Source organism: Nansenia antarctica, assembly GCF_963989245.1.
Source record: "Nansenia antarctica genome assembly, chromosome: 19".
In the NCBI taxonomy this organism is placed as follows: domain Eukaryota; kingdom Metazoa; phylum Chordata; class Actinopteri; order Argentiniformes; family Microstomatidae; genus Nansenia; species Nansenia antarctica.
In genome coordinates, this window is record NC_137692.1 from 19,191,137 (window position 1) to 19,201,136 (window position 10,000).

The window sequence follows — 10,000 nt, forward strand, 5'->3', positions numbered from 1 at the left end:
TGCTTTGGATAAAGGCGCTATATAAGTGCAGTCCATTTTCCATTTATGTGTACCGAACGAATGCAGCGTTCTTTTACCCACTGTACTTTTTGGTGTGTTGAAGAAGTCATCTCAGCCAGTATGCATGCACACACACGCCACAGAGAGATCGTTAGTCATTTAGCAGTCGTTACACACACACGGCGAACACAGATAAACTAGAGCTTGATGTTGCCTCAAGCTTCCCGTTAAGTCTCCTGTTTCGGAGAATGACGGTTTCTCAGTTACCTACAATGACAATGGACAAAGACAGGTGGATCGGACCAAAGCTATTATGCCGGCGTTGTTCAACTGCGATCGGGTATGCAGCTGCAACTTGCTCACTCATTTGAGTCGGACATCACCCGAATGTGAACGTCACAGGTTAAGAAAGTGCAACGTTTTTATAGCAGCGGACTCTCTCTGTTGTCGAGAACACAGGTTTTAAACACATGTTGAAAGTAATCGAGCCTCGTTAGGTAGTTCCCTCTCGTCCGCATTTCAGCCAGCAAATCATACCAGTCCTTTATAAACAAGCATGAACTACAGTTGTCCACGACTTATCCAAGCATCTGCTATCACTCTCACGACCTATGGTTGGATATCTATCCATCTCTCTCTCTCTCTCTCTCTCTCTCTCTCTCTCTCTCTCTCTCTCTCTCTCTCTCTCTCTCTCTCTCTCTCTCTCTCTCTCTCTATTAATGATATGTTTTGTGAATTTTTACCCTGCTGTACCAAAAAACGAACCGTGACTTAAAAAAACGCATGTTGTGTACCGTACCGTTACACTCCTAGTAACTATGACGATAAGAGATGACGGTGACCGTTTCTTCCACTGTTCCAGTGCATGATCCATTGTTTTCCAGTCCTATACACTGTACAGCGTTGTTGTTGCGTTGTTGTTTCAGGGTGTTAGCATATATTACTGTGATCACCAATTAAGCCATAAGTAAGCCTCCCTTATGCCTTGCAGTTACAGTAGGCCAATGGCATGCCTTTACTAGGCCCATAGGAGTCTGTCATGGCCCTATGTCCCAGTAGGCTTATGGTAGACAGTAGAGTATGCAGTATGCAGGATATCCCTTCTTTCATAATAATAATAATAATAATAATAATAATAACTTTATTTGTATAGCACTTTTCCTGCAAACGTTGCAGCTCAAAGTGCTTTAATCATATATAATCTTAATTTAATTATTTTGTAACTTAAATGCAATATTAAAAGGATGGGTTTTTATAATCTTAATTTAATTATTTTGTCATTTAAAGGCAATATTAAAAAGATGGGTTTTTAGTCTTGACTTGAACATATTTGCTGAGGTTGCATCCCTAATGTTAACTGGCAGTGCATTCCACAATTTGGGTGCATACAATGAGAATGCAGCCTCACCAAATCTCTTCTTTTGTACATGTGGTACACAGAGAAGACCAGTGTCAGAAGACCTGAGAGCTCTATGGGGCTGATATGCTAGCAAAAGGTCTTTCAAATATTCTGGTGCTATGCCAGTGAGAGCTTTATAGAGAAGCAGAAGGATCTTGAAATCTATTCCTACTAGTGTGCCGAGCTATGCTGCCTCTCTGTCCGTGGTTCACCGTTCTCCCCTGAGCTCTAACGGGCCTCATTGTGTCCTATGTCCTGTCCAAACGTGTGCCGTAACGGTGCCAGACTGTCTTCTACTGTCCTGAACCGTAACAGCGCATCGTGCTGTAGTGACCTGAGCCGTAACGGTGTCCCCTCCTGTCTCCTGTACTGAGCCAGGATCTCTTTAGAGAGCCGGCAGGATTACACCACCTCAGTTTGGCCAACACAGAGACGGGAAGTGTGAAAACAAAATGTTCCTCTCCATGCAACTCTTCCCTAAGCTGCTCTCCATCATACCCGGCTTACGTAAAGCCGCTTTTGCAAGTGGATCTCACAGCGCCGCCTCCGACCCCCTTAGCCCGGCATTGCTCTTCAGCTAGTAGTAGTAGTAGTAGTGTGTGTGTGTGTGTGTGTGTGTGAGAGAGAGAGAGAGATAAGACACCTCAGCTACACTGGCACCTCTCCTAGAAAGAACAGGGGAATCCTTGGCCGAATGATGTGTTTGTGTGAGAGGGTCAGCTTTTGTGAATTATGATTTTTGTGATTTTTCAAAAAGACGTTTGTCTGGTTATTTCATGTAGTTCCCCAAGATAAACAGTTCCTGGTAGTCTCACATACATGGTACTTGGTTTCCGTTAGCTAAAACAGAGCGACATTTTCAGACTCTCTTTCTTCGTTTCACAACTGTTTAGTTGTTGATACCTAAATACAGAGCGTTGATCATCTCTCTCTCTCTCTCTCTCTCTCTCTCTCTCTCTCTCTCTCTCTCTCTCTCTCTCTCTCTCTCTTTTCAGCCTTAACTGCGTACACATACCTCACCATCTTCGATCTGTTCAGGTGAGTTTCCGCCTGATCTATACAATTGTTTGTAGACCTGCTGTTGTCTATTATTTTGTTATCCCTAATGAAGATGTTTTAGTTTTAACAACAGTGGCTTATTCATAACCAGTGTTCAGGGTCTTTCAAGCAGTGTGTAACTACCCCCCCCCCCCCCCTCCCCCCCAGTCTGATCACATGTCTAATCAGCTCCTGGGTCACCATGAAGAAGCCCAGTCAGCTCTACTCATTTGGGTAAGTATACCGTGTGTGTGTGTGTGTGTGTGTGTGTGTGTGTGTGTGTGTGTTACACAGTACACAGTACACAGCACTGTACCTGCAATGCTGGTGGTGATTTAGATTAGATTAAAACGTTATGGTCATACAAGTACTATACAACGAAATGCAGTTTAGCATCTAACCAGAAGTGCAAATAGTGATATAAGAACATGATATAAAAACCATGACAATCATAGTGATAGGTACAGTAAGGCATGTTACGGTAGTTTAGAGGTCTATACAGTTATGAGCTATGTACAGTTAAGGTAGCTTATACAGTGTGGTAGCTTATGTACAGTATATGTCGTGCAGATGACTAAAAATAAGTGATATCAAAGAGGCCACATGTCCAATGTGCAATATACAGCAATGTACAGTATTATAAACATCAGTTTAGTATAGAGGTATACAGCTATATACAGCTAGGGTTGCTGTGTTAGGATTGGTGTGTGAGTAACTGTATTGTGTATCTGTGTTTGTGTGTGTTGTCCTAGCGTCACTCACACACAAAGCCTTTGTTGACACATTGTGACAAGGCTGCGTCGTCCATGTTTGGGGCCAACACACAAACGGCCATACATTTACAGGCCTGTGTTGGCACATCATCTGAAGCTGTGTTTGTGGAGCTGAGCTTTCTCAGTAATGGGGCAGCTCAGTGAGGTTGTTGGCGACCTCTAACCTTAGGGTGTTAAGGAGTGGTGATTGCTCTCAAAGCTGCTTTTCAGCTTCACTTAGCCCTAATGTGCTCACTGGGCCATTCCAATGGGTCAGCCACCGAGCCAGCGCACACTGATAACCTAATTTTCAACTGGAAGCTTTTCAACCCAGCTAGCTACGCACTTGCCCAGGCCCGGCTTGGCCCGGCTCGGCCCATGCCCCTCGCCCCTCTCTAACCCAGCCCAGCCCCACTGTACTGCCCTGCAGAAACTAACCGCAGTAACTACGCAAACAGTGAAACTGAGAACGATGTCTATTCAGCCAAATGTGTGGTAGGAAATTCTTTCTATCCCTTTTCTCTAAAAATGGAGCAAGATTGAACTCTGAAACTTTTTCACAAGATAAAACCAATATTGAGAAAGTTAAATTTCACATTTTTTTTCTTCACTTTTGAACATTTTTTAGTTCCTGCGGTTAGCCTCTGCAGGGCAGTATAGCCCAGCCCCACTATAACCCAGCCCACTATAACCCAGCCCCACTACAGCCCAGCCCAGCGTAAGATTTTATATTCGTAGTGTTTAATATTTGTAATATTTCAGTGTAACTAAACCATTTCTGCCCTTCAACACAAACTACTGCACGCATAAACTATTTAAGCCGTCGTCTACTCCCAGCAGTGCGTCTAACGTAATGCACAGATGCGTGAGGCACGCCCGTTTTTTTTCACTGACTAGTTGATGATTAGACAAACCACAGTGAATGGCGACACAAACCATACCAAGCCATGCCTAGCTGCAGATTCTCTACATGCGTTCATTGGTGCGTGCATGCGCGCATCCATGCATATGTGTGTGTTTGGGTGGGGGGGTGTTGGTGGTAGTGTGTGTTTTTGGGTGATGTGCGTGTGTTTTAGGGTCAGTGTGTGTGTGTGTTTGTGTTTTTTTTGTCTGTGTCTGTGTGTGCGTGTGCGTGTGTTCGTACTGTCTGTCTGTGTGTGTGTGTGTGTGCGTGTGTTCGTTCTGTGTGTGTGCGTGCGTGTGTTCGTACTGTGTGTGTGCGTGTGTGCGTGTGCGCGTGTGCGCGTGTGTGTGTGTGTTGTGTTAAGGGTGTCGGTGGGGACTATATTTGGGCATGGCTCCAGGGGCTGTGTGTCGTGCTGCTAAACCTCGTGTAACCCTGTGACCCCTGCCCTCCTTCGGCTTGAATAAGACATGTCATAGACAAGTCATCTAGCCTCCTCGAGACCACCGTCTCCGCCTCGTCCCACCTCACTGCCCCCACAACCTGTGCTAAGGACTTGGGGCATAACAGGAACATGCAGTTTTGGGATGGAGCGCTGCCCTAACCCTTCCTTCACTGGCACCATGTCTTTAGTTGACTGTTGCAAGGCAGAGCTTGAATCAGCACTGCGCAGACAGTCAGGCAGTACTGTAGACAGACAGACAGACAGTCAGGCAGTACTGTAGACAGACATCTGACACCCACACACATACAGTGGAGGGCAAAAATGTGGGCAGCCCTAATGCCTTTTACAATTAATATCTAAGTGAAAAGAAGCAAACCTAACCTGTAAATGGTACAAAGTTAAACATGACACATTTCATCACATTTTAAAGCAAGATGAATTTTAATGTTTTACTTTTTATAGTCTGCTTTTTACTTTTTCTAGCCTCTCTGCTAGTACTTTGTAACTCCTCCTCGGGCAAGCAGCTTGCTGGGTTGCATCTTTTCACATGTCCCGGGTTTGCACGAGCTTCTTGAATCACGCATTCAACTGGATGCAGAACTGGAACGCAGTAGACGTGAATTCGAACGAGACAGGCGCGTGAGACTGCCATATACCATATATATATATATATCTGCCATATATCATACCTCTGTTTTATATGTATTTTTCATCATATTTTTTACATTAATTTAACAGCGAGTCAACTCGTATTATGCTTACCTTCACCAAGTTCGCTCGGCAACTAAAGCACTTCATTACCATTGATATAAACATACTATACTACCGTAGTCCAAAAGCACAGTATGGAAGAACTACAGCTACAGCGCAGCGCACACTGTATTGCCGGCCCAAGTAAGCACAGTTGAAGCGAGATAGTAAGATAGTTAACTATGATTGGAAATGAGGTAGTATTCAGTTGTGGAATTATATTTAGTAGTAGCGATATTCGGGGTCTGGGGCAGTTCTTATGCGCTCTGCGCTGCGGTCTGTCTCCCTGCTGACTGCACGATGCAGGACAGCTGAGAGGAGATGGAGTGTGTGCACTGCTCCGTAATGCGTCTATATCACAAAATGTACATTTGATAAGTAAGTAATCTAGCTAAGTTAGTAATCTAGCTAACTATGATTGGAAACAAAGTAGTATCCAGTTGTGGAATTATATTTATCACTACTTTGGCTGATGTGACCTGAGTTAAGTAGACAACTCCTTAACATCAGCGGACCAAACAAAAAGTACCAAGTGAGAAACTCCTTGCTGTGATTGGTTAACTTGTTCCATGTGAAAACGTCTTGCGTCAGACATACGTAACCCTTTGCATTCCGGACCAGGGAATGTCCAGGCTTCTGTTCACACCTAAAGGCCAATGTACACGGCCCCGATTTTGTCGCACCGCCGAATTCGATTCCATTGTTTTGAATGAGACAATGCACACACGGCGTGCGATGCGATTTTGTCGCACGACAACATTCGATTCTCCATTCACACCCACACACTTCGGTGGTGTGAATTGAGAATCGAATGTTGTTGTGCGACAAAATCGCACGCCATGTGCATTGGGCTTATGGCTTCCCTGTAAATTCCATGGAATCATACATGGTCCTGACCATGTACCTGTCAACATACTTCCAAAAAGTGAACAACGTCCACACTTACAATACCAGAGGAAGCTCCACGAACCACGTTCAACCGCGTTGCACCACAAACAAGGGGTTAAACTCGTTTGCAAACTATGCAGTAAAAATGTGGAACGCCCTTCCTATAATCTTAAAGGAGTGCAAAACACTGCCCACCTTCAAAACCACTCTCAAAAAACATTTACAGGAGGCTGCAATCCGTAACTGGACCCTCTAAATCAAAAATCAAATTAAAAGACTACACCCCCACCTGGACTACCCTCTATATATTCTTGTTGTTTTGTTGTTATGTCTCCCACCCCCCCCCCCCCCCCCCCCACCCGAAATACCCTCTGCACATACTAGTTGTTTTGTCCCACCCCCCTACCTGGTCTACACTCTGAGCAAACGCAATGTTATTATGTCGCCCCCCCCCCCCTCCCCCCCGCCTAAATCTACTGGTGTTTTTGTACCCCCCCCCCCCCACCATGATCACACACTGTACATACTTGTTGTTTTGTCCCCCCGCCCCCACCTGTGGTGTATGTCCCCACCTGTCCTACCCGCTGTACATACCTTATGTTTTGTTGTATTGTTCTTCCCATGTTGGATGTATGTTTATCTTGTAGATAGTACTAGTTATTTGTCTGTATTATCTTGTAGATAGTACTAGTTTTTTGTCTGTCTTACATGTAACGATGAATTGAGAATCAAGGACCCCAATTGAAATAAGCCAGTGGCTTTCTTGGGTTTTTATCCTGTTAGTTGACCTTGTATGTAATATGTACTTTCATGTACCTACTTCTGCAAATCTTCTAATAAAGTTTTCAATCAATCAATCAATCAAACCAGGGAAAATGCCTGATCGAATTTCACGTTCACACATACAAGTTCACACATACACCATACCAGGTATATTCCATGGAATCTACTGCTCATATATGTGAAAGGGGTTTATGTCTCGACGACATTGGAAATGAGGGTGACCTCAATTGTCCTTTCAAGAATAAATGAAATGAAATGAAACACACAAGATCATCCAGAAACGTAAAGTGAATAAGTTAAACGACAGACAGGTAACCATCAAATAGCACGTAAAGGAAAACATTGCATTTCTCCCTCTCCCTCTCCCTCTCCCTCGTTCCACGGCTCCCAGTCAGGTTGGTTGTCAACAGCAGATGCATCAACTGGTGAATAATATTAAACATGGCTGTTTGTCTTGTCGCCCATTAGAACCAGTGAGACCATTTAGGTCACAGCGGCTTAGGCCGATGCAGTCCAGTTGTATTGGGGATTAGGACCGTAACCGTAGTAACCGTTTGATTACGTGTACATAGCCTTTATTTATGTAAACCAGCTCCTTTCCCTTCTTGTTTTTTTTTTTGTTTTGTTTCCTAGCACCAGGGGAGCCCCCCCTCCCAAATTTCGTTGTTTGGTACCTGTACTATAGCAATGACAATAAAGACCATTCATTCATTCATTCATTCATTCATTAAACCTGCTGTGGTTGTCCACATCAGAACCAGACCAGGGTGCATTCTGCTGCACCTTCCCCCACTTAGTCCAGACTCACTATGCAATCAGTGATATTATCAGTAGTTCTTTTTTATGATTTCGGTTATGATTTTGATTTATGTGGTCGTACAGTGTCTCTGTTTCTGTTTGACGTGGCCATGTTTTTCCATACAGAAGCTTATAATGATGCAATCAGATCAGTGACAGATATTTGAGCTCAAGGCATTATTTTACACATCTGCTGCCATGGCTACCACCAGTCAGTGGCTCAGATAGAAAATGTCAACGTATACAGAAACACAGCTCTTGAACCCTGCCTGTACAGCTTTGGTAGTAGCAAAGAGTATTTGAGTAACATCTGTTTGTGTGTGTGTGTGTGTGTGTGTGTGTGTGTGTGTGTGTGTGTGTGTGTGTGTGTGTGTGTGTGTGTGTGTGTGTGTGTGTGTGTGTGGGTGTGTGTGTGGGTGTGTGTGTGTGTGTGTGTGTGTGTGTGTGTGTGTGTGTGGGTATGGGTGTGTGTGTGTGTGTGTGTGTGTGTGTATATGTGTGTGTATGTATGTATGTATGTATGTGTGTGTGTGTGTGTGTGTGTGTGTTTTTCCTGTGTCTGCAGCAGAATGTGTGTATACTTAGTGTGTATTGACGTGTGTTCCCCTCCCTCTCTCTCTCTCTCTCTCCCTACCTGCAGGTTTGAGCGTCTGGAGGTGGTGGCGGTGTTCGCCTCCACGGTGCTGGTCCAGCTGGGAGCTCTGTTCATTCTGAAGGAGAGGTGGGTGGGGCCTGGGGGGGGCGGTGGGCCTGGGGGGGGGCTACTGAATATTGCAGCCTGTGCATAAACAAGACCACAAAACACCTCCTCACCTCGGCCCAATGCACTCAGCAGCAGGGTTGACTCAACGGCCACATCTTGCGTAGGAGGGGGGGGGAAATGATGACACAGACACATGGTTGCAAAGTAGTATATCCACCACTGTGTGTGTGTGTGTGTGTGTGTCTGTGTCTGTGTCTGTGTCTGTGTCTGTGTCTGTGTCTGTGTCTGTGTCTGTGTCTGTGTCTGTGTCTGTGTGTGTGTGTGTGTGTGTGTGTCTGTGTCTGTGTCTGTGGCGTGCATGCAGTTTATTGTCCATTAGGGTTGGGCATATATATAAAATGCCTTAATAAAACTGTCCATGTGGCATTTTACACAATGCTTAGTAATTCCTAAACTATAATTATGTGCCATCGAAAAAAACAATCCAACCTGAAAGCAGAAAAGCTGAGCTTTCTACCAATATTGGGTTATTACAGTAATTCAAAGCACGGAGATGAGCTGAGGACATTTGAAGAGAGAAGCGGCATTGCGAGCGCTCACAACTCTCTTGAACATGCAAAATATTTTGTTCATGTGCACTTTCCATTTGACTGGATTTACTTAATTATTACAGTACTTCAAAGCTCAGGATATGTAGCTACTAAGCTAGCTAGCTAACGTTAGCTTGTGATTTGCAGTTTCCATGCTGTTGTAACTTTTTTGATCAACATCTAGCACAAGAATATAGCAACGTGTGAGTGCGTGTTTGAGTGAGTGCATGCGTGTGAGAGCATGCGAGCGCACGTGTGTGTTTTTTTAAATTATTTTTTTATTTGTTTTTTCAGATTTTATCCCTTTTTCACCCAATTTGGTAGCCAATTGAACCCAACCTAGCATCCAATTATCCCCTGCCTATTGCGAAGGATCCGTCGCACGACCCCCGTGGCCGGCAGTCCCAGAGGAGGCCGCCAGGCAGACTAGCTGACTGGCTCCTCGAGCCCAGCACCGTTATTCCGGCACCCCGGGGGCACTGTTGCGCGACGGATCCTTGTCCGGAAATACTCCGCCCTCGGGAACGGCCGCCCAATATGCCGTTCCCCGTGTGTGCCCCAGCCATATCCGGATCTGGCGAGCTGGGATTCGAACCCAGTCCCCGGTGGGCAGCATGCACTAGTGGCCAGTGCTTAGACCGCTACACCACTGTGGGGCACGTGTGTGTGTGTGTGTGTTTTGGTTGTGATTAGTCTCCAGAGTGGTGCTGGTTACTATCAGTCTGCCACTACCAGCCCCCAGCATGTTCTATCATAATCATCATCACTCCCTTTTTATATCCGTCTGTCTTCACACCACAGCACTCACACACACACTGGTGTTATGACATAAAACCATCCACTTTCACACACAACTCTGTCCAACCCCACACTGTGTTCAACGCCAGCCTGCTCCTGGATTTCATTGTGCCTCAGCGAACTGCAAAACATTTATGGCACGGCAACTGTCG

The 10,000-nt window shown here is 45.1% G+C and overlaps 1 protein-coding gene across 1 annotated transcript in view; it reads left to right on the plus strand.

Moving 5' to 3' along the window:
• The window catches only part of slc30a6 (solute carrier family 30 member 6), a gene marked incomplete at its 5' end in the record, with an annotated part of 54,949 nt that overhangs the window by 25,740 nt on the left and 19,209 nt on the right, over nt 1-10,000 (plus strand). Inside the window, 3 exons of the mRNA XM_080549128.1 lie at nt 2,395-2,437; nt 2,606-2,671; nt 8,398-8,478. Coding sequence (XP_080405254.1) covers nt 2,395-2,437; nt 2,606-2,671; nt 8,398-8,478 — 190 coding nt within the window. The remainder of the gene's footprint in view (nt 1-2,394; nt 2,438-2,605; nt 2,672-8,397; nt 8,479-10,000) is intronic.